The following is a 24,650-nucleotide window of genomic DNA, read 5'->3' as shown; positions in this document are numbered from 1 at the left end:
TAACGCTCAAGTGGTGTGCTTAATACGTACGTAATTACGAATAATTGGACCAGAAGTCTTTTGGGTTTTCCACCACTTTGTTACTCTCTAACAATATTTAAATATTTTTGTCAAAAATTTTTTTTTTTTTAATTTTATTTTTTAAAATAATATTTAAAATTAATCATAACAAAAAAATAAGAAGGGTTGATAAAGTAATATGAAGAAACCCAAAATCTTTCTAAAAAAAAAAAAACCCAAAAAAATATTTAATTGATGTCTTTAGTAAAAAGTAAACATCATTGAGTGAACTAATTATATATATATATATATATATATATATATAAATCTTAGTATATCTATATAAATTAAATCAAAGAGGATGATTGAGTTTTGCGGATTTAATAGTGTTTGAATTGTTTAAGTTCTAAAAAAAAATATATATGTTAATCAACATTTTTTAATGATATAAAATATGATGTGCAACGAGAATTCACTTAGTCATCTCCCGTCCATATGCGTCGTCCAAAGGATAGGTAAGTCTTTGCTAACTCGTCCGTCTGTCCTTAAGGACAGACGAGCAAACTATCGCCCGTCTCTCCTGGAGGACGGACGAGAGTTTTAGCATTCGTCCGTCCTTTACAGACGGACGAGCTTGCCACCACCCCCTCGTTCACTAAGGACAAGGGAGGACTTCTCCGCCAAGTGGAAGAACGAACCGTCGCCAGTCAAGGCCAACCGTAGTGAAATACAAACTTCTACATCAGTTACTTCCGAGCCTGTTGGATTCCTCAACTGTAGGAGCGGTTACTAAATAAGTAACCGCTTCCCGCATACTATATAAGCATACGCCAATGAATGAGTAAGGCATTCTGTTCTGGTGAAACTAAGTTTACATTCCTTCATTCAGAGATTAACTTCACCATCGGAGGGTTCTTGGCCGGCTTCCACCGGTCTCCTCTGAGTTTTTACTTGTTTTCTCAGGATTCAGTCGCAAGTTTATCAAGGCCCGGCATTTTCAGTCCACTGATATCCCAGAGTTCATCAAAATATGTTATGGTTTGATGTGTTATAAGTTTCGATTTATAAGATGACATTTGGCACCGGTCAATAATTTCAATTTTTTTTTTATTGGGATAGTTAAAAATTTTGGTATTTATAATAATTGATGAAGAGAATAAGGACACATCATCTCGGTTTAGAAATGAGGTCAAGTTTGATAGCATGGTAAGTCAACCTAGTTTTGTGGGCCTTGTGGCAACTTAGCCATGGCACGAAAAGGCTGCCTAAACAACTAACCAAGTCAACTCTATCGGTTCCATCCAAAATAAAAAGTCAACTCTATCTTTATATGGAAGTGCATTCATGCCCATCTACCCTAATTGAAGTTATGATATCAATTATAACATAGGATAACCTCCAAATTAGAGATGCAAATTACATAAGATAACTTAGCTGATATCTCAGAGAGGTTGGTTTCTTAAACCGCATACATAAAAAGGGATGATCGTTAGAATATGCACAAGAAACAATAACCCTAAAAAGTAAATCTCCTAGCTATCCTCTAAAAGGCTAGAGTACTAACTCAGGTGTATCGAAAATTTTCCTATCGATCAAATCCTAGTGAATCTGTCATTTGTGTTGTCTTCTTCTCCTTTTTTCTAGGTCGAGTTAAATTTTTTTTTTACAGAGCCGAGTTAGACCATTAATTAGACCGAATAGTCAATAATTTAAATTATTGAGGGTTGATAATTATGATGTTTTTGGATATACTTGTCATTTAAATTTGTATATTATCATAGAAAAACCTTATTTTTGATAACTTCATAGAAAGACCTTATATATAAAAATATAGATTTCAATTGTTTAATGCGCTAGTGAAGAAAGCAAAGCTAATTCAAGTTAAAGACCGAAAAATAAAATAAAATAAAATAAAAGGAAGACCTACAATAGCATTAGTATTAATAAAAAAAATTGAATTAAGGATAAAGTTGAGGAAAATAATTCTTTTGAATATCTATAGTCAACCCCAAAATTTTAGGATTAAGGCTTGATCATTGTTATTACCGATTTTAATTGCTTAAATTTTATACATATTATTTTAGTAATAAAATAATTAATTATTTGAATATTATAGATAATATTTGTATTTGTGAAAATTAAATATTTTTATTCTAAAAATAAATATATGTAAGTAGTTTTTATTTATTTATTATTCAGTAAGTAGTTTTAAGAAAGTAGAGTGAAAAGTTGGATTTAAATAATTAGTAATCTATATGCGATAAGTGACATTTTATATCTAAAAGATTGGAGTTAAACTTCTCACTTAAAAAAAAAATTTGTAATTCTCAGTCTCACTTAAAAAAAAAAAAAAAGTTGTAATTCTCAGTAATTTTTGTCAGACCAATAATCAAAATTTTATAAATTTTTATGAGTTTAACAATTCTTATCCCACATTCCTATGCGGTGAACATACTCGTGAAAAAGTAGAAACTTTTCCTACGTTTGGATATCTCCTCCCCTCTCCTCTCCCTCTCCCTCCGTTCCAAACATACCAATTATTGTGCTTTAGATCTAACACAGTTTCACTTTTCTGGCATGAAGAACAATTTCAATTTTCTGAAAATCCATTATTCTGTATATTCATGAATATTTTGTCTTACTTCCCAAAGTGGTATCATTGCAACAAAAACTAATAGGTTACATGTAAATTAAGACTGCATGTCATTGCATGATCACGCATGTTGGAAGCACCTAGACTATTTCTGCCAGTGATATTTATTTTACATTCTTTCCATTTTTCCAAACTTTCTGATGAATTAACATCAAATGGGGCATATAGGCAGCAAGTCATACATGTGGAGAAAATAAAAGGAATAAGTAGATCGATGTGCTCAAAAATTGCAAAACCTAGTGGGCTTTTCCATTAAAAGATTTCATCTAATAGTTGCAACTAGAGTTTTGTGTATGTCCATCTCTCTATGTTTTATTGCTTTCCCTCTCTTTTTTTGTTTGTATATTTTTATTATTATTATTTTTTCTTGCATTGAATAGATTCTTAGTGTATCTGTTAAGCATAATTTAAATATATGCTAATGTAACTCATATTTCAAGCTTGCTTTCACATATTAAATTTCTGTTCTGTTCTTGACATTATATCTAATGGCACTATGGTAGGAAGATTTCGAGAAACGGGCTCAGTCTATAACTACAAGATCAAAATTGAAAGCTGAAATTCGATTTAAGGCTGAGATTGTATCGCCTGCAGAATGGGAAAGGTCACCTGCCACTCTATCTTGTCTGCATGCTTGTTTTGCCATCATTTAATGTTCCAAATGACAACAATTCTGTGCATTACTTCATATAAGAGAAAAGAATGCTTCTCGATGATTTGTATGTTTATATTTAAGAAAATTTTCTTTTTTAGCTTTTCCTAGAGGCCAGTGGACCTTCTTAAAATGTTGTATTGCATCTACCATTGATCATATAAGCTAAAAATAAGCATAACTTATGCTTTTTTTTTTCCCATCCAATGATTTTTACTATATATAGACTGATGAATTTTTCAAAACTAGTCTAGGTGGATAAGGGATCAGCAGAAGTCTGAAGGAGTTACTTCCGGTGAGGACATCTACATTATACTGCGCCTAGATGGTCGGGTCCGAAGATCAGGGAAGGTAAGTACTTTGGGAGGAAAAATTTTGTTGCTTATCCCTGGATGGAACTTGACCCGATTTTAAGTGCCATCCATTTTTGGCTATAAGTAAATTTTCACAAATAAACTGCCCAAGGCTAGCTAATTATTCTAGACGCTTCTTTACAATAATTATGATGGAGAAAATTCCAATTAAGATACCCGTAAGTGAGGCTTATTTAGGTCGTGTTATAATGCCTTAGCGAAACCTATTGATGGTCGAGGTGAAATTTACTTCATTTTCTATTAGCACGCTTAGTGGGTATCAACATGGAAATTGGGACTTAGTAAGTGTTGGAATAGCTAGAAACTTGTATGTTTTGGTAGCTGAGAGCCTGAGAGGCAGTAAAACATTGAAATTTTGAAATTCAACAAAACATCGTAAGCTAGGTTTTGAATTCCTTTTTTTTTTTTCTTTTGTGGCGGGGGGTGGTGGCCGGGGTGGTACCCAGCTTTAGCATTTGATTTTCTCAAACTGATGATTAAGTTCATGTTGCATGCACCTCTAATATCGATAAGTGGGACAGGCATTCCAGACTAATATGCCTTAGAAATTTTTTGAAATATAAGTATTCTTTGAAGATTTTCAAAGACCAGTATAAATTTAAGGATACCTTTTTCTCACAGTCTGATGTTCTCAGTTCTGAATTGTCTTTTCAGGGCATGCCTGACTGGCAACAAATATTGCAGGAGCTGCCACCATTGGAGGCAATACTAAGCAAGCTAGAAAGAAAGGAAGAGTTTCTTGCATCATCCGAGTCTTACATAACAGAATTTTGAGCCAAGACACATGCCATTTTTTACTCTATAATTGTTATTATAATTTCCATCCCATCCTTGATGATACCACATGAGACCATTTCTATTGTATAATTTTCTACACCCAGGACCCTATAGTTGGTCCTTTGACACTGCTCAAAAATCTTTTACATTCTTTCATTTGTCCTAAACATTAATGTATTATAACTTTTCATAGCAATTTTTGAAAAAGGAGAAGTAGATATTGGTATTTGGAAGTGATATGTGGTCCATCTCTAGGGTTGATAAAAAAAAATTGCATACTTGAGTTATGGATCTTGTTGGTTCCATATATTTATTTTCCTTTAACATCATCATGTACCACACCGTCACGCTGTTCCTCTTCCCCATGTTTGGATTCTCAAAGAATCTCTTATTTTGTGATTGAATATTTTTGTTTTAAAATAATTTACTCCACAATATATATTGATTAAAAAATATGATCTCCAAGTGTTGGTTTTCGAGCAAAGCTTGCTGCTTGTAACCTCTAGGTTCTTGGGGTGTGAATAATATGGATTAATCTCGTCAAACAGTCCTCCCCTGTAGACAAAATTATATTTTGTCACAAGCACACTAAGTTAGTTATATAACAAGCCGATGAATTGAATATCGTGTAATTCAATTTTATACTTCTTTGTTAGTGTTGGTTTCACCAACCTTCTGCATAGTATTCATTAACTTCTGCTGATTTTGTTACAAAAGATACTTTCTTCTTGACTTGAATATAAACTTATTCACCAAGAGTCTTGCAAATTGTAAAGTGCTGACAAGTTGCTGAGGTGTGCAATAAGTTTGGTACCAAAGTCAACAATCACGGCACAGCTAAGGAAAAAAAAAAAAAAAAAAAGAAGGAGAGGCTGAAACGCGCAACAGTGTAAAGGCAAACGTGAATAATCCGTATCCAAACCAACGCAAACGCAACTTAAACCCATGCTTCTAAATATATTGTCACATGCCTACCGCTTCAATTTGCTCACCATTGACCAGTGTTATAAGACAAAATAATTTACAACTTATAAATCGTAATTGGTACATCATTTTTATGTAGTTCATCATTAATATCACTTTTATTATATATCATAATTTATTATTCAAAAAAAAAATTATAAAATTTTCTATATCACTAGGATTATTGTTCATAAAAACTTAAAACAAACTTTTTTTATAATATCAAACTTGCACTCTCTTTCAATTTTATTGCATTTGCATGAATCAAATTTATGAACCATTTGTGTAGGCTTCAATTATTTGTTTAATAGCATTATAGAAAGACTTGAGAAATGGCATGATGCTTCCAGAAGCCGGTGCTGCATTCAAGGTTTTCAGATTCAACGTGTGATTGTGTGAACACGTTTTGACATATATATATATATATATATATATATATTACTGTGCTTTAGCTTTAAGTGACTCTAAGTTTTTATAAAAACTTAAGGTTTTTATAGTACTCGTTGCAGCAGATTTTGAGTTATTGACTATTGAGCTTGAAACCAATTCAATTTAAGAGTATTCTATGAAGGGTCTGACTCGGTTTGGCGGTATTTATCTGATTAAAAAAAAAAACTCGGTTTGATGGTAAGGATTGCGTAATCAATAAAAATTGCACCTATTTTTTTAATTAATGCGAAAACCTTAAATGCATTGAATTAAAGCTAATCAATCTATTACATGTAATAGTCAATATCATTTTCTTGGTAGGTTTTGAAGATGCCTGGCATTCAAAGATCCAGCTTTCTTTACATCAATCTTAACAAGTTTGAACTCTTAGAAGAATCATATAAAAATTGATTATGAGCTTTGTAGAAGAAATAAACACCCATGTCACCTTCATTGTTTTCCTTCAATTCTTTTTATTATTATTATATGTTGGTTAGTTATTATTAATTGGGTCATGTTAAATGATGCCCTTTGGACAATTATTAATAAATTATAATAGGAAAGTTTTGACACCGTTTTCATAAGAAATATAAAAAGCTATCAACAACATTTATTATTTTATCATTCTCCTAATAAAATGTTTTTAAAAATAGCTAATAAACCAATGTCTTAAGGCTATTGGTTAACATTTTCCTTATTTTTAATATTAGAGTATTATTTAAAAAATAAAAAAAATACTCTCTCCGTCCCACTTTGTTTGCCCTCTATTCTATTTTGAAATGTCCCAAAATATTGTCCTGTTTCTAAAAATAAAAGTCATTAATTTACTAATGTTCCTATTATACCCCTATTTTATTAATAATTCAATTTTTTGATAAATTTATTTAAGGATAATTTGGGAAACTTATACATTTTTAAAAGGTAGACAAGACAATAAATGATATTCCCTTAAAAAGTTTAATTTTTTAAACAGGACAAGCAAAGTGGGACGGAGGGAGTAAAAAATTAAAAAAAAACCTAGGACAGCCATGCAGCTGAGGGTGGTTGAATGGTTCATAGCATACTTGCTAATCCTTGAGTAGTCAACTAATGCCTCTAGAGTCCTCTTTTAAATTAAGCCACTATCATCCACTTAATTACAGAACTACCATTTCATTTTTGTTAATTAAGTAAACTTATGTGAGTGGGTGATATGAGAATCAAAAGGGGACCTGAAAATTTCTTGAACTCTCAATTGATTCATTTATTTTGTAATTAAATAGACATATTCCATCTTACATTAAACCAGGAAATAATTATTTTGTACAATTGTGCTATCTTTCATTTAATATTGTATCATAATGTTTGATAATAATGCATTAAAATTTTTCTTGCCAATATTGGGTAATTCTATTTAGACAATCATGCAATATTTTCAGAAAAAAATTATGATTGAAAATAGCTATTTCTTTATTTATACTTGTCTATTTCCTTGATAAATTTTCAAGAAGGTTCTTAATGAGCTTGCACTAAAACCTAAGAATGATATTTATACCCAAAAAAAAAAAAAAACAAAGAAAAAAAATTATTATATACAAATATTATTCAATTCCAAATTATATAACTTATTAATAGAGAAACATTGGGATGGAACCCTAGATATATAACCACCACAAGGGTGAAATGTTCAAAACATCAAAAGTTCATTGACCTCAAAAATATATAATTAGAATTAAATAGGAACAATAAAGAAATCAACTGTCTCATTTTTTGTATTCTAATTATTTTTTTTTTGAAATATTTTAATCACTTTGTATTCGACCAATTGTAATATGTCATGTATTTAAGTGAAGTATAAAATAAAACACTCAAAAGGACAAATAATTTTTATTCTTAAGAATCTAGAGTAAAAACATAAACATCATTATTAATCACTAATTAATTACACAAGCATGGCATTTTCGTAAATGTCCACAAATGCAATGCCATTCTTTGAGAACCAACTCTACTTAACAACAAATTGCCACCCGCTCTTGTCCCAAGTATCATGCTTATATAGGAGTGTTAACAAATCACAATAGAGAAAGAAAGTCAGAATAGCCAAAAGAGAATAAAAACAAGAGCAACATCTAGCTACAACAACAACAATGGCTAACTCAACCTCTTTTATCATGGCCTTCTACATGCTACTGATCACAACCCTGATTATGATCTCCTCCACCAACGCAAGCTTGGACCACAGCTTGAGCTGGGTGCCAAGGAAAAACTCAAACCACTGCCAAGGTTCCATTGCTGAGTGCATGGCTGATGGCAATGAATTTGATATGGACTCTGAGATCAACAGGCGCATCTTGGCAACCACTCAGTACATAAGCTATGGAGCACTGCAAAGGAACACTGTGCCATGCTCTCAAAGAGGTGCCTCCTACTACAACTGCAAGGCTGGTGCTGAGGCTAACCCCTATAACCGTGGTTGCAGTGCCATCACTCGATGCCGTAGTTGAAGCTTTTGTTTGTTTGTTTGTTTTTGTTCTTTAATTTTCTGCAGGTTTAGTTTCTACTTATTTGTAATATAAGGTTGTAATAAAATGGAGGATTTAGTTAGAAGGGTTCTAGTTCCTCTCTGTTATTGTAGGGTGTCATATTCATGTCTCATAAGTTTTACTACTTAACAGAACTATATAGAAGGATGATTATATATTACTGTTACTTTTATGTTCTTTCACTCTTTTCATTTAATAGTTTCATATATACTTTGATTAACTTAATTTTTTTTTTTTTAAATTGTTGAAATTTATTTGAAAATTTTTAACTTTGCCCTGTTCTTTCAAAATCAGCTCTCAAGTTCCATTTGACTGCCAAGAATGACGGAGAATCAAATAAACACAGGAAATCTTTCAGGAATCAACTGGTTTAAGATCCCAAGCCTTAATATCGTTGCCTACGACTTTCAGATAATAGGCTAATCCAAACTATATGTATGTACAAGGAGTAAGCAGGTGATACATCTTTTTACTAGATATTTTGATGATGGTCATGGATCCATGAGTTTTCCGAAGCAAGAAACTTGAGCTGAACAGCAAAATTTGCAGTATGGCGAAAATTTTGGTTATAAAGGTTCAAGATTTCTTATAAATTTGCCACCAGAAAATAAGGAGAATTCAGCGGGTTCAGGAATATCATAACTGTTTGCGTTTGCGTGTGCGTGTGTTTTTGTTTACTTTTTACCATTTGACTTCATTTAAATACGAAAAAGAGAAACATGCATTATTTAATATAAAATATTAGATGTGCCTTAAGTCATGCTCTTAGAAATTAATTCAGTTGCTGTCAGAGAGGAGTTGCTTTCTACAATAGAAGAGGGTTTGTTGCTGGGTGCTTTGGTAGTCAAAGAAGCAAGGCTTGGATTGAACTGCCCTGGTTGACACGTGTTTTCAAATAAGACATCCAAGGTTCAAATTGCCCTGCTATCAAATTATCATAGAGAGATAGAGAGAGAGAGAGAGAGAGAGAGATTGGATTGAACCAGTTTCAGCATCCAAGGGAAAGCAAACCAATCAGCAAACACTACAGCTAAGTATGCTCAGAATATTAAGAAATTTGTAGCTACAAGAGGACCTTCCTGAATTCGGACCGGAACAACTGAAAAATAATGTAGCTCAAGTGTTTTAATGGGAATGGAAGTTATCTGATTTTCGAAAAAAAAAAAAAAAATGTTGAACACTTAGCTTACAAAAATCCTAAATTTTATGATTCCCTACGGCCAGTCCCTAAATGTGTGCTTTTCACCATCAAACACAACTATTGTCAAAAGCTGAGCAGACACTTGAGATGGAATTTGAGACGGGTATATTTGAAACATGAAAACTTATAAAGCCAAGTTGAGTAATGTTGAGGAACAGGGCCACTTGCACTGCATGATCGATAAAAATATAATAATAATTGAAACAGATATTCATATTCATAACTTCCCCATTATTGTCAAACGACCAACACATTTCAATGGGGGAGAAAATAACTACTCCCAGCACTGTATTTCTGAAAGAAAAACAGCATTTAACTACAAAAACATATAAGGCACTAAATAATATTCCATAACAGCAGTGTTTTCATTCTCCAGACTAATCGCAGACAAAGAAAGTGGGCATCAAACCAAACTCATCACTCCATGTAAAACATGCACATCATCAACACTATGCAGAACCTTCCTCTTTCTTCACATCATCTAACTGTGGCTTGGTTGGGGGAACTGGAGATGGAGAGCTCTCCACGCCCATCTCTGCTCGTAGATCATTGATGCTTTGCTCCAATTCATTTATGCGGCCTCCCATCTCATCAAGTGAGCAGCAGTTAAGGAGACATAAGACCTCATCTTTTACCAGTTTTGCAGAAAAGAAAATAAGTACAATAACATGGTGCACAAAAAAAAATTCCAAATATATTTAAATCTGTTGCTTTAGCAAACTGGTAGACAAAACCAGGAACAGAGAGAGACAGGTTCCAACTTATTCTCCCAGTGAAGCTTCCTGCTTGGGTGGCAGGTTGGGTCCTTTTTTTTTTTTCATAAAATAAATATCCATGCATTTGTGGTCCAATAGCATCATCTGCATGAGAGTGAAGGTTTACGTACACTAATCCCTAGTTCCCTACTGATTATTCTTCCCATATGACCTGTTCATATATCAAATATCCAGAATACGAATGGCCAGAAATCACGGGCAGAACTAAGTTCAAGCTTTGGAGACCATCAAACTCCCCCCCGCCCCCCTATTTTTCCCATTCTGGTTTATTGGTAAGGTAACACACATCTAATAGATATTGAACCTATGACATAACATCACCCTCCATCTCATTCTTATAAGATGAGGAGGTGCCATTTGAGCTCATTTTTGAAATGCTTCCCCACATTCAGTGAACCTACTTCTCATATGGCAACCCAAGCTTAAATCACACACAATCCCCTCCCTACCCCCCCACCCCTTCTTTTTCTTTTAGCTTTTTCACCCAATGCTAAATTCCCAGCTCTGACCCTGAGCCAATAATTAATTGTTCAAAGTAGAAATAATAGGCTACTTTCCTTTACATAAGATTCCTATATGAGAACCAATATTTAGTCTAACAGCAGATTTAAATACATTAGGGAACTTAGTTCATTTGTAGTGTTCCTAGCCTAGAGAAGTTATTCACCATCAAGTTAACAAATACGGCTTATCAACAACAAAAAAATAGTTAACAAATACGGTCAAGGATATTCTTTGTAACAATCGAGTCGGACATTTGTTGGAACCTTGTTTGCTGCAATCAAAATTTTGTTAGTTACAGCAAGACATTAGCTGAACATAAGCTCTATATTGTAACTTACCATCTGCTGCAGAAGATTTTGCACCTGAAAAGTTAATTAAAAAAGCATATCAATAACACCTTAACAAGAAAAATACAAAAAACAATGACAACAGTGAATTAAAAATTGCTCATCCGTGCACAAGCTACACCAATATTTATCTAATTATCATTGACATGCAAATGAATCACCATAGATTTAAGAAGCAAACACTCAAAATCATCAGTAATAACTAAGAACTTCATAGGTTCAACCTCAAAGAATATGCACGGCCAAACAATTTTATACAATTCAAATAGCTCAGACATCCGACTTCATCAGTCACACAACTAATAAGCAAAAAAAATTCATTTTGATCCATTCTAAAGGCCTGATAGAGTCCTTGGGCATCAAAAAGCATGTAAGTATTAAAATGACAGCATTTATTTTTGGGCAAATTACGAATTAACTCCCATTTGGAAACCATCACTAAACCTTCTAGTAGTTTGGAGAAAAATGAAATTGTCATACTTTCCATCCTAATTGATGGACTCTTGCAAATGATCAACAGAAGCCTAAAATCTAGTATTAAACACCATTTACAGCCAAAAAGACATGCAGCCAATTTTGCAAACACTTCAAAAAAAAAAAAAAAAAAAATTAACACCAATTTCTACTACTACTACTTACCCACATGCAAACACTTCACATCCAAGATACTTAAATCCGTGTTTTCATCTCACATACGCACATCACATGTAAGAATCCATAAATCACAACAACAAAGCATTGGTTCCAAAACTACAGGGTCAAACAGTTATTGATCCTCACATGTGAAAAAAACTAATTGGGTTTGTTCACATTCATTCTTCTCCGTCCTTCTATTCTATCTAAAATTCAATAAGCACACTATACTATATATAATACGACAGATTTAGTAACCTTTTGCATTATTCAGAGAATGTAGAGGAACTTACAAAAACAGTCATATCAGCAGTGCTTTGCTTAGGATCTTCCCCATCATGTCCATCCTGCCAAAAAAAAAACCCTACATGAATGAAACAGAATCATCTCCTTCACAAAAGCTTGGATAAAAACATACATGACCCAAAACAAAAATTCAACCCATCACCAATTTCTACAAGCACTTGCATAGAGATTAATCCAAAACCAATAATAAATAAACAATTCCAAGATTTCAAAGCATGTCCCCTAACATATATAATGGAAAAAATTGCACATATACAACTACATTACACACACGAATTAACCCTAAATTATGCATTTTTGTGTAGTAGTGAAAATTTTTGTTCGTGGAGAATAGATCTAAATGCTTTTGTGAAATCACATTTTGGTACAAAATAATAGTGTTGAAATTCTTGAAACCCTAACTATACCTAAATACACCAGAAAAATTAACATACAAAAATGATAGAGAGTGAAATCAAGAAGGGCATACCATTTTTTCTTTTTTTTCGTTCGGAGGTGAAGCCGTGTGGGTGCGTGATCCGTACAGCAGCTACAATGGTTCGCGTTGTGGGAGTGGGAGTGGGAGTGGGAGTGCGAGAGAAGAATGAAAGAAAAATGGTTCCGGTTAAAATGGGAGTGGGATGTGTGTGCGTGCGTGCGCTCATCTCAAATTGGCCCCCTTCTTTTGCTACAATTACATCAAATGCCATTCTTTCAGAATAGTTTTTTTTTTTTTTTTTTTTTTTTTTTTTTTTTGGAATTAAATTAGAGCATTTGCATCAAACATTTGCAAAATAGAAAAAAATGCTTCAATTTTACACATTTAATTCAACTGAAGTTAAAAATGTGTAAATTTATAAAGTTGCTACAGTTATTGTGTAAATTTATATCGATATTATTCATTTTGCATATAATTTTTTATTATTTCTTTACGTATCTCGAGATTAAAAGAAAAGAGTAAATGATGGTTATTATTTGAGAAAAAAAAAATATTTTAAAAAATTATGAAAATTTGATATTTTAATGTTATGTAGTGTAAAATAAAAAATCTAATGTACGATATTTTGAACAGTGAATATATAAAATAGAAAAATTAAGTTTTTATGCTGAAATAGATGAAATTTTTTGCACGAACTAATGTGAATGCTTTTACACATACCTCATGTAGAATAACCCTCGTTTTGAGTTTTGAGAAATTTAAAAAATTAGATTTTTCCGATAATAATAGAAGCATAATATTCTAAATTTTGAAGAAAAAAAAAAATATGTTAACCAAACCCTAATCATGGTTTGGTGACAAACAAATAATATTTCACCTAAAAATATTTCTAATCATGGTTAGGTCTGATTGAGGGAATCTTATCAAAATTTGGGATAAGTTTGATTTTGTAAAATTAACCCTTTATGTGGCATAGGATTAATTTTATTTTAGACTAAAATAAAAATTATACCCCTAAAATTTGGAGTAATTTTGATTTTTCCCTTTAAAATTTCAAAATTTTGATATGTTCCCTTAACATCAGATATCAACTAAATTTGCTCCATTCTATGCATGAATATTACATTAGACAGTAAAATTACTAACTTGTTATAAAAAATCCTCCCAACTCTCGATCCAACCTCAACTTCCCATGCTAATAGGTACTCTAATTTCACACCAAAAAAAAAAAAAAAAAAAAAAAAGATTACTATGACAAATAAGTGTCAGGATATGAACTAAAAGCAGGCAAGTCAAAACATCAATTTGTCAACTACCAATCTTGAAGGAGCTTCTTACATCACATTGTTCTTGAGGACCAATGGCCAAATCAATAACATGAACAACTTACTAGTTACTAGTAATTTTTCAGGGTATTGGTTAACAATTCAGTTAAAGAAAGTTTTTATGAAAAATAATAATAATAATAATAATAAATGTTTTAACAGCTTTTTTCATTCCCCATAAAATAGATTGTTAATCAATGCTCTAAAGACACTTATTAGCATTTCCCTAAATAATTACAACCATACAATAAAAATGTGTACATCACAAAGCTTCCCTTCTTGTTAAGCATTAGACCTCAATTCAAAACACAACTTTAGAAGCTCCTCGTATTAATATCATTGGAACTTTCATTGATCTCTTTTCCTTTTATTTTTTTGAAGGGCTTCTTTGAACATCAATAAGCTTAACTAATATAAGTACATGGTAAATACTAAACTCCATGGTCTTTTTTGTCTTTTTAGCCTTAGCACTTTTTCATTACTTAACCAAATTTGAAGCCATATAGGCATATATATTTATATGAGGTAATCCACTCAGATAATTGAAACTTTGAAAGCAATGCTAGGAGCGCCATGGTGTTCAAATTTCAAATCTTTCAGCCTTAAAAATAAAAAGTAATGAATGATACGGGAACAGTAAAGGGGACTGGGCCTATTAAAGACTAAAAAATAAATAAAGGGGACTGGGGAGAGATGACTATAAGGCAAAGTGGACCCTGAAGAGAGTCAAAATGCCCATTGTTTATCGGTAAGAATAATAGTACATAAACCCAGCCCATATGAAAGCCTCAACTTTAGCCCCAAAGAGAAAGAATTAAAAGCAAAAACCTTCATCATAAAAACTAAAAAATTCAACCAAAACAAAAACAAAAAACAACCAACTCAGATTAATAATGTCACTCCAAGCTAAGTACTTCATAATTCATAATGTAACAAATAACTAGAAATAGATCAATAATAATCCCAATCTAGTCTTCTATATACCAAGCATCCTAAGACTTTCCATCCAAGAGAGTATAACTTGAAAATAAAAGGACCCTTAACCATTCCAAAATCATTTTTAACAAGTTTACCATACGGGACCTGTGCTTTATAGGTTTTTTTTCTAACTTGTAGACTCCACCAAGGTTCAGTCCTTAAGCAAATCTAAATCCAACTATGTAAACCTGCTATACACACCCCTAAGTGAGCAAATAATATAATCTAAGTCAAGAAACACAAGGATGGGATTCAGAGTAAAATGTAGGGAAAGTGAAGCATAAACAATTTCATAAAAATTTGTTGAAATATATAAAATAAAATAGCAAGCTTTCTTGCAACCTAAAAAATGGTATTTAGCATTCATAGTATAGATGGCTGATTGAACATTCTTCAATCTTAGAACAAGAAACCAGTTACGGCCAGAAAAGAAAACTCAACCTGCTCTTTTACAGTCATGGAAAAATTGTGTAAGAGTTTAAAGACAATCAAAATTCAGCTAAGGGGGGTATAAATCTACTTTTCCTTTCGTTTCTCTTTGTGTGCTTTATGGTCCACATAAGGATATTCAGATGGGGCAGACCAAAGACCCCACAGTATAACAAGATGGAGACAGAGAAGCAGTGCAGATGAATAAGCATTTGAAGGATAGATATTCCAGCAAATTTCAACCCCTATAAACAAAAATATACTGCACAACGCAAAGATGGACAATAAGTGAATATGGTTGAAGAAATAATCAATAAATAACTATAGCAGTAAGGCATGGATAATGTGAGCAACCTACCGTAGCAATGTGGGAAAGGGTGTTCGCCACAATAGGTAAGGTAAACTATAGAAATACCTGCAGCAGACACATAAAATGGGAGTTGAGACTTTTTCACTTCTAATAAAATGATATGTTTCGACTATCAATAGTTGGGGATATTTGCAGGTTAACGTTGTGAAGGGACAGAATATAGTAAGTTAATATGGGTTTGAAAGAAAAATGCAAACTAGCATCTTGAGTTTTAGAAACTCAAGTTCCATATCAATCTCGAGCCTCAAAGACTCACTTCCCACTTGCTGAGTTTGCTGAGTTGGACATGTATATGCCACATAGATCTCGAGTTTTTAATAGTCGAGTCAAAACAACATAAATCTCGAGTTTTTTACACTCGATTTCAAATAGATAAAAAAAAAACGTATAAACCCCAGAAAAAAAAAAAAAAAAAAAAAAAAAAAAAAAAAAAAAGGAAACCCAGAAGAAAGAAAGAAAGAAGAAGAAGATCCACAGCAAAGGGTCTTGTTTTTGTTGTCTTTGGTTGTGGCCATTGCTTGCTTTTTGTTGACTTGGTTTGTATTGAAAAGGGTCTTGTTGCTTTTTGTGTTTTGAAGGGTTGAACATTTGCTGGAGATTGGTGGGTACTGGGTTGGTTCTTGATGGAGCTTTTCTTTCTAAAGTCAGGTACTGGTACTGGATTGGTTCTTGATTGGAGCTTTTCTTTCTAAAGTCAATGTACGCACTGGAACTCAAGTCTTAGAGACTCGAATTCCACGTGGAATTTTTATGCACATCAACTGTCTCAAAAATTTGGAACTCAAGTTTTTAAAACTCGATTTGCTATTTATCTTGAATTTTAAAAACTCGAGATGCTAGTTTCACACATACTTTCAAAACCGGACAACTAACGAAATTGTTAGAAATCCTTTGTTATTTGGAAAGGGTGTTCATCAATAGTTAATTTTATGAACACTATATTTTATAACCATAATTGTAAACCTGATATCAGTATGTACTAATTATATGGGCTTTTACTCAGACTTATCCTAGCAGTTTCAACACAAAAGTGAAAGCGTATAGAATTATAGATTACTTCCTCCATTAAATGAAAGGCTCAATGAACCTCAGTAAAATCTAAAAAAGAAGGCAGACAGCTACTGCTTCAAGTGGCAAGAGAGGTAGCTCAGCAAGGAAGAAATTAAATTGTCAAGGTTGGCTTCATTGTCAGTAGACAAAAGGTTAAAAGGCACTAGTGATTCTGAACCAGCCTAGATTTCCAATTCTTCGGGAAATTGGTCAAGATAGATGACAGCACCTTTTAACTATTTTCTTTTTCACAGAGAGAGCAACCTCCTCTTAGGGCCTCACATCCTAAAAACATACTTTCATTGATAAAACTGTTAGTCTATAAATGAAAAACCTCATCTTAATGCAAGGATAGATGTGGAATGCAAGGTTCCTGTTTTCAGTGCAACTGACCTGAAGCAAGTGTTCTATGCTATAATTCTGATCCTTGAGCAATTTAAAACTGGAGGTCGAATTTTCTCCAAATAGGGCAGGATGATGCAAGTATAGGTCCTAGTAGTTTTCTCAAAAAGAAAACTATTTTAATTTAGTCTTATTTTTTTTTACAAGCCGAGGTCTTATTAGTTTATTAGGTTATTAATATTATAATTTCTATAAGGAAGGTTATTTTTGTAATAAGGAAATTAGGGTTTCCTACACCAATTAGAATTAGGGCTTAGTGTTCCTTGAGCAAATTTAATGAAGAAGTGTTTCAGGAACAAAAATGGTTACCTGAGCAAATTTAATGAAGAATTGAGAATAAAATTAAAGAAATATTTTTTTCTTCTTTTTTGGAGTATGAGTGTTAAGAATCATCCTCTCTAATGCATTGTAATCCCATTTGAAATGTTTGAAGGAGAATGATTGCTTGCTTCAGAGTGATTGGTCGCATCCCCTTTATAGATTGAAGGGGCACTACTTGTATATGTTATGCTTCATTATCAAGCTTTTTGTCTTTTGATCCTAATGCTTTATCTAGACTGCTTATTGTTTATACGAATTGCAATGAAAGCCCTTGCTGAGTCCCTGCTCTAAATAAATATTGAAGAAGGAATTGGCCACCTTTCAGTTTAAACGAGTTTAGTTTGTATACAAGTTCCTTCCATAATCTAAACAAAGATATTCAATATCCGAATGAGAAATCAAAAGTTACATAATGTTCAGTTCATTTCTTGAAGCTGAATGACTACGTCAAAGCTGAATTTTTGACCTGCCTCAAATGTGGCTTCAAGATCTTCGAAGCTCTGCTCAATTCTCAAGTCTTTGCTGACTTTTAAACCTTCCTGCAATAATTTAAAAGCACAGAACTAAATTTAGGCTCCGTGGGATTGTACATAACACAAAATCTCGATAGCCAAGAGAATGGGGTAATTGTGTTGTTGGATGATGCATGACTAGGAATAGAGATTAGGCATCAATGTAAGTGAAGTACATGAACAATGATTTAAATGATGGAAGAAACATTACACTTCATCATGGCTGTGTTCTTTTGTAACAATCAGTTAATGCACTGATGTAACAATTATACATGGCATATACAAGAAAGCTTGGTTAAGCAGTTAGTCAACAATTGTCAAAGTGTTTAGTTACAAAGTAGATAACCTAAGCCACCTGACTTTGCACCTATGAAGTATGAACAACAAAGTCTAAGAATTTGTTAAGAGGTCTTTGATTGAAAGTAAACACTATTTAGTTTAGAACTGAGTTTTCTTCCGATAGCAATCTTGAAGAGTTGTTAGCAATCTTCCGATACAAATTTACAATAATGCTATTATTATCCTTAAAATTGACCACCCACTCATTGATCATTTCATCCCTCATAATGTTTAATGGGAAGACAAGTCCTCTATGTTCAAACCATGCACAAGCTATTAAGGATAACATTCCAGGCACTAAATCAAACTCCAATACACAATGTTCTAGTTTCCATTACAAAATGCAACTTTTGAATTTTTATAACAATTCTGGAACTTTTGATATTGGAAAAGATAAACTTGGTTTAAAACTTATGATGGTTCCAATGTTGAAATCATATCTTTTTTTTTTTTTTTTTTGGTTCTATAGTTTGAAACCTTGAATTTTTACGATTTGGTGCCTTTTTGGTATGGTTGTATAAATCACCCCCTCTGGCACTCCTTTAATAATATTACTTACTTATCCAAAAAAAAAAAAAAAAATTGAAACCATGATTTCAATTTCCTACCATCAAATGCAGGCATTTGAAAGCATTCACCTACTATTATCGAGCACATTAATGAAGCTAACATATTGAAGTAAATAGAGAGCATTGTCTAGATAAAGGAGACAAAAGAAAAATAAGTAAAATATCATGTAATTTAAATAAATATAAAAATAAAATAAAATATCATAACTACCTTTTCTACATATTCAGCTATGGTAGAGTTAATCACCTCCTTGATTACTTGCTCGTAAACTTTAGAAGGTCCAAGGACCTCTAACAGAATGTCTTTTGGTATCTGCTAGACACAAAAAAGGTATAATGCAACCCCCACCACAGTCAACAAAATTCTGCATCCATTATGCTTGTGTCTGTTTGTGTGCTATGTATATCAATCCACGTAAACATATATAATTGTGTTAGTACAGATCTTTCTCTCTTACACACACTGAGACACAGACACATGCATGCATTTCTATCTGTGTTCATGGGAGTGTCCCATTGTGCATGCATCTCTATTGGATGGTGTAGATGGATGCAACCACATGGATAAGATAAAAGTTATCATAACAGATTCAAAGGAGCCATAAATAAAACAAGAGAGCTTCCAACCCACACGGCCATGGTTGCATTTGAAGAATAATAACTTTCAAAGACAAATCATACTGTGGGGAGAGAGATAGAGGAAGGAGAAGAAGAGTATAAGTTATAAAATCAAAATGGAAAAAACTCTAATGGTTTCATTTAAAGAAGAACCACTTCTAAACACTGGAAAAAAAGACAGTACAATAGAAGGGGAAAAAGAGAGAGAGAGAGAGAATTAGTCCCATTACCCAAGCAGTTGATATTGGTTGAGTAAAGGAATTACCCTCAATCTCACTCTCAGTTCACCTAATTGTAAAAATTAAAGGTGTTTCTAGTTGGCAAGCATATGAATTAATGTTTAGATAATGAGCCATACTATATTAGGAAAGAAATTTTTTTTTTCTATTTCTGGTCAGGAGGGAGAGATAATCTCAAAAGATTTCATCGATAGGTAACAGACATACACATATATAGATTTTCAACAAACAAAATTTGATATGCCACACACACACAAACATATAGATTTTCAACTAACAAAACTTGACATGCCAGATATTTTCCCCAACCAACCCTTTTCCAAGCCTTTATCTGTAAAATGCATCAGGCATGCATCATGTGTTGCTGGTTGTGGTTGGGGTTGATGATGTGTGTCAAGAATGCCACAGTGAGACATCCTTCACTTACACTTGAAAACCATTTCCCAATTGGATTACTAATCACAATAAGTTAAACAAGTTGATTGCAGGTTGCAGCAGAATCAAAGTACACAGAAACTTACATTTGGTGTTTTTCCTGAGTTGTCAAATTGTTTGTCCAAGACAAAATAGCCAAGGGAAGAAATCATGAAAAGAAAATGTTAGTTATATTCGTAGGAGGAAACCAAAAAAAGAAATGTGGTAGATGAAATATATATATATATATATATATTTACAAAATCATTTCCTAACTTATATCGTTTAGACAATTTATATTAGCAGTCAAATTAACAGTGTTCAAGCATTCAGAAAAGGATGAACTAAATATCTCTGTTCATGTTGCTTTTATTTTTCAATCCAAGTTTACACAAGAACTCCCTCTTGTGGCAAAGAACTCTGGAAAGAGTGCGATAATCAACCGAAGAGCACAAGAGAGACTACTGCTAGAAAATGTCAATGAACAATGGAGATGAGGCAATTGCCTTGCTATGCTTGTGAGCCTGTCTCTATTTCACGTTCTAGCCCTTTTGTCAATGTTTTTATTTTTGGAAGTCACTAGTACTAAAGATGATTTGAAGACATTTTTTTTTCCTAAACTAGACTTGTATCCATTCTCAAACTTATATGTTTTACCATATTTGATAATAACTCCCAGTATTCAGTTATCATTTTTAAAGCTCTGTTACATACAGTCCATAATTTCTAAGCTTCAACTCTCAATAAATTATTATAATGTGTATAGATTACATCAACCATGTCACTTAAAGAACACAGATGGTCAACAAAAGTCATGGTCGAAGCAACAAACAGTACCAATATTGGAGGACACAATGGTCTGATATTTTTAATTGCCTATTAGAGGAGTAATTTCTCAAACTGCATGCACCTAAGAACACAGAAGTGGTACCAAGAAGTGCATGGTTAGAGCATGTGGAGGCCCCTCCATAAAAACCACAAGTACATGGAGTGCTGCTCTAAACTAGTCAACCACAACAAATGATAGTTAAATAGTCATTAAATGATTGGAAGCCACTTCTATTGACCACTGTAGCTCTTCATAGATGACCATATGCAGTTAGAAAACAAAATCAAAAACAAAAAACAAAAGAAATAAGGGTATGTTTGGTAACTATTTTTTTTCCTTATTTTCTGTTTCCAAAAATAATTTTCTATTTTTGAGACTAAAAAACTTGTTTGGCAATCCAAAATGAACAGAAAACAAAAACTGTTCTCAAAACTCAAATTGTGAAGGAAACTGAAAACATACAAAATGCTGTTTTCAATTTCTAATTTTCAAAAGTCAATGAAAACATGCATTTAACTTAATGAATGTGTCTCATTTAATGAGTTAGTATTAGAGTTCAAATCCTAATAACAATATATTTTAGTATTTTCTATTTTTTTCTTCAAAAAAACTATTTTTTTTTTTAATTTCAATTAACCAAACATGTTTTTTATTTCAAAAATACAAGAAAATTGTTTTTTCTTTATATTCCCCAAAACAAGTTTTTGAAAATAGAAAACAAAAACTGTTACCAAACATAACCTAAGCTTCTCCATGATAAAATATACATCAAATTGAAAATCTTACCTCCTTTTACCCTTCGAAAGCCGGGTATTGGCTGTGCTGCAGCAACCATTTTGTTAAAAACATTGTCAAAAATTGCCTGAGTTTTGGCACCAAAAATCTCAACACTTATCTGGTGGCAAAAATTACAAATATAATTTGTGGTCAAAACCTCAACACTTATCTGGTAGTAAAATTTACAAATACCATTTATTGTCAAAATTCAATAATTGCAAAATGCAAAGACTATTTATGAACATATGCATTACAAATTTGACAATCCACCAACAAAAAAAATAAACAGAACAAAGGTGATCTCTATAACAATATGGGAATAGATGTCTTCATATCATCATTAATACTACTAGCTACCAAAAATAAAAACCATTTTAGCATACCTTTAGTTCTCTACCCTTACTAGTACTCGTGGCAGCAACAGAAAAATCATCAAACTGAGAAGAAGAAATTCCAACATCTTTGACACCTAAAAAGTAGCACAAACCATTATCGTGCAGAATAGTTAATAATATCATTAGGAAGAAGCTCAACGGTACATTTTGGAGGAGAATAAATTGGATCTGCACCTGATATTACAGCACAAACAGCAGGATGATATTTATGAATTCTCCTGTAAAGTGAAAGGGAAACATGAAGATCAAATAAGGAATACATGCGGAATTTTTCAGTACTAAAAATGACTGGAATTGATACATTAAACGACACATTTTTTGCAAGACCTCATACAATATATATATGCCCTGAATAATTTAAACTAGTCTATAGTACTTATGAAGCACTTAAAAATAAGTCCATTTTAAACAGAGACATTGAAGAACTCCAATCAATGACCTCAATCTCAATTGTTATGGTGATGCACTGATGCCTCCCTATTATATACTACCAACTTCTTCATCCAAAATATAATCTAAGCCACAATGGATTGACATTTTTCCATGGTACATCCAATGTCCTCTTAAGTCCCCCCCCCCCCCCCCCCCCCCCCAAAAAAAAAAAAAGTGAATTACACTAAATTCCCTCAGGATTTATCAAAATGACCCTCCCCCCTTGAGGTTTTTAAAAATGCAACAAATAAGTCTGTGCCCTCTAACATTACTACCCTAATTAGAATATTCCTTTTTTTTTTTTAAGAAGAGTCTCACTCATTTGTACAAACCTCAATCATTTATAAAATCTCGAGGGAGAGGAGTGTCACTTTGTCCATAGTTTGTGTTTAGGTAGGCTTTATTAATTTATTTATTTTTAAAGCCATATTCTGTTAAAAGTCAGGCATAGACTTATCTATTGCATTAATGGTATGTTTGGATGGCAGGATTTGGGCACATTGATTTGCAGTTTGATGATTAAAATCCAAATACCTTGTTTGGATAGTTTATGAAGGTCAAGTATTTGGAACTCACAGACCCGTCAAGGATTTTAAACCTTAAAATCCTTGAATTTGAAATAACTTCTAAACCCATAGAATTTTAAAAATCCAAATGACATACTTAAATATTTATGGATTTGGAATTAAGGCATTTCAAACCCGTCACTTTAAAATTCAAGTATCCAAACGCAACCTTAAAGAAACCTCAAAAACCTCAAGGTTGGAGTTTCAGTATCATTTCATTAATCCTCAGAAAAGTTTGCTGTAATTTAACTATAAAATTTAAAAAAAAATTATGACAAATGAGTTTGCATATAATACATTTTTTAACAACCAAGATACATAAATTGCTTTATCATACCCCCCCACCCCCCCCCAAAAAAAAAAAAAAAACCTGCATTATTTTGGGGTGTGCCAAAACATTATTCACTTTGAAATATCAATAAGCATAACTTAATGATTTTAAACTAAAGAAGACAAAGTTGAAAACTTTTTATACCTTTTCATTTGATGTGGAGCGTCATATCTGAAATGAGGTGAAAAACGCAAGCTTCCGGGAGTAAAGCCGTTTAATACTGCTTGCTTGTGCTTGTGTTTGTGTTTGTGACTTACTGTTATCTGTACCCAAAACTCCAATTTGTGAAGTAAGTAATAAATTATATACCATTAGAATGTAATGAAAAGTTAGAGGAGAGAGAGGAACCAACCTTTGGATTTAAAGCTGAGAAGAGAGAATTAACGGCTATTTCCATTATTATCTTCAATTCTTCTCTCTATCTCTCCCTTGGGTTTTTGGCTCTCCAAGCAATGCTCAGTGCTCTCAGAAAAAGAGACCGTGGTGGAAACGACGACGTTGTGGCGTTAGGAAGTAAAAACGATGGCGTTTCTTTGTAACAAAACAGTATCATGTTTGAATCTTCCGAATAAGATTTTATTTTCTCAATTTAATTTAACAATGTAATAACTAATAACCACTGCATCAATTTTCTAAAACTAAAAAAAAAAAAAAAACTATCACATCATTAAATTTTTTTTTTTTTTTTGAGGGACAAACATCATTTAATAATTAAAGTAATCCTTTGGGATCAATTTTTAATAATATGATATTAGATATATAATTTATACTCTAATCCATAAAAATGTATTTGCGCAAAATCCTTATACGGTTTCTTTAGATTTATTACCTGGACAAAAAGTATAAATATATATAAAATAAAATATCTACACAATTCCTTAATTAGTGACTTGGTGCACTTTAAACCCCTCAATTAACTTCAACCATGTAATTGTATTTACTAATAAATCACATAGTTGAATTAGTTTTTCTTGAAAAATATAACATCGCTTTTATATTTTTTTTTAATTAAATTAAGTGGTTGTATTTCATTCTGAAAAAAAAAAAAAAAAGTGTTTGTATTCAATTGTAAACCTAAGATACACTTAAATAATTTTATGTAAGTTTTATCCATAAAATATTAAACAAGGTATTGTATTTTAGTCTTTTTTGATTCCTCTCAAGCATGCGTTGCCTTGAACATGCCACCCGCACTAGAT

At 32.4% G+C, this 24,650-nt stretch overlaps 3 protein-coding genes and 2 long non-coding RNA genes across 5 annotated transcripts; 2 read left to right on the top strand and 3 right to left on the bottom strand.

Annotated features, from left to right (window-relative positions):
- Window positions 1-3,557: 3,557 nt before the first annotated feature.
- Window positions 3,558-4,693, top strand: LOC126702268 (uncharacterized). The gene is made up of 2 exons (XR_007647697.1): window positions 3,558-3,656; window positions 4,334-4,693. It is a non-coding gene; the product is annotated as an uncharacterized LOC126702268 (long non-coding RNA).
- Window positions 4,694-7,877: 3,184 nt separating this feature from the next.
- On the top strand, window positions 7,878-8,536 carry LOC126701890 (rapid alkalinization factor-like). Its single transcript, XM_050400315.1, has one exon. It carries the CDS (start codon window positions 7,975-7,977, stop codon window positions 8,329-8,331), a length of 357 nt encoding a protein of 118 aa, XP_050256272.1. The 5' UTR covers window positions 7,878-7,974; the 3' UTR covers window positions 8,332-8,536.
- A 1,230-nt stretch (window positions 8,537-9,766) lies between these two features.
- Window positions 9,767-12,776, bottom strand: LOC126701891 (heat shock factor-binding protein). Its single transcript, XM_050400316.1, has 5 exons — window positions 12,607-12,776; window positions 12,125-12,178; window positions 11,190-11,213; window positions 11,080-11,122; window positions 9,767-10,166 (listed from the first exon to the last, which is right to left on the bottom strand). Exons 1-5 carry the CDS (start codon window positions 12,607-12,609, stop codon window positions 10,021-10,023), a joined length of 270 nt encoding a protein of 89 aa, XP_050256273.1. The 5' UTR covers window positions 12,610-12,776; the 3' UTR covers window positions 9,767-10,020.
- Window positions 12,777-15,123: 2,347 nt separating this feature from the next.
- On the bottom strand, window positions 15,124-15,772 carry LOC126702365 (uncharacterized). The gene is made up of 2 exons (XR_007647735.1): window positions 15,646-15,772; window positions 15,124-15,549 (listed from the first exon to the last, which is right to left on the bottom strand). It is a non-coding gene; the product is annotated as an uncharacterized LOC126702365 (long non-coding RNA).
- A 1,914-nt stretch (window positions 15,773-17,686) lies between these two features.
- Window positions 17,687-23,967, bottom strand: LOC126702698 (uncharacterized). The gene is made up of 8 exons (XM_050401519.1): window positions 23,804-23,967; window positions 23,596-23,714; window positions 22,297-22,340; window positions 22,111-22,196; window positions 21,737-21,845; window positions 20,229-20,242; window positions 19,062-19,163; window positions 17,687-17,969 (listed from the first exon to the last, which is right to left on the bottom strand). Exons 1-8 carry the CDS (start codon window positions 23,846-23,848, stop codon window positions 17,847-17,849), a joined length of 642 nt encoding a protein of 213 aa, XP_050257476.1. The 5' UTR covers window positions 23,849-23,967; the 3' UTR covers window positions 17,687-17,846.
- Window positions 23,968-24,650: the final 683 nt, after the last annotated feature.

Source organism: Quercus robur, chromosome 10, assembly GCF_932294415.1.
Source record: "Quercus robur chromosome 10, dhQueRobu3.1, whole genome shotgun sequence".
NCBI lineage: Eukaryota > Viridiplantae > Streptophyta > Magnoliopsida > Fagales > Fagaceae > Quercus > Quercus robur.
Note: the sequence above shows the minus strand (reverse complement) of the source record. Positions and strands in the feature narration are given on the sequence as shown.

Coding starts and splice junctions, on each gene's coding strand:
- LOC126701890 (XM_050400315.1), top strand. CDS start 7,975: ATGGCTAACTCAACCTCTTTTATCATGGCCTTCTACATGCTACTGATC.
- LOC126701891 (XM_050400316.1), bottom strand. Junction 11,214..12,124: donor CTGCTGATATGACTGTTTTT/GTAAGTTCCTCT, acceptor TTAACTTTTCAG/GTGCAAAATCTTCTGCAGCA. Junction 10,167..11,079: donor CGACTCGATTGTTACAAAGA/ATATCCTTGACC, acceptor ACTGCTGCTCAC/TTGATGAGATGGGAGGCCGC.
- LOC126702698 (XM_050401519.1), bottom strand. CDS start 23,848: ATGGAAATAGCCGTTAATTCTCTCTTCTCAGCTTTAAATCCAAAG. Junction 22,197..22,296: donor TGTTTGTGCTGTAATATCAG/GTGCAGATCCAA, acceptor GCTACTTTTTAG/GTGTCAAAGATGTTGGAATT. Junction 17,970..19,061: donor TAGCTGAATATGTAGAAAAG/GTAGTTATGATA, acceptor AAATTATTGCAG/GAAGGTTTAAAAGTCAGCAA.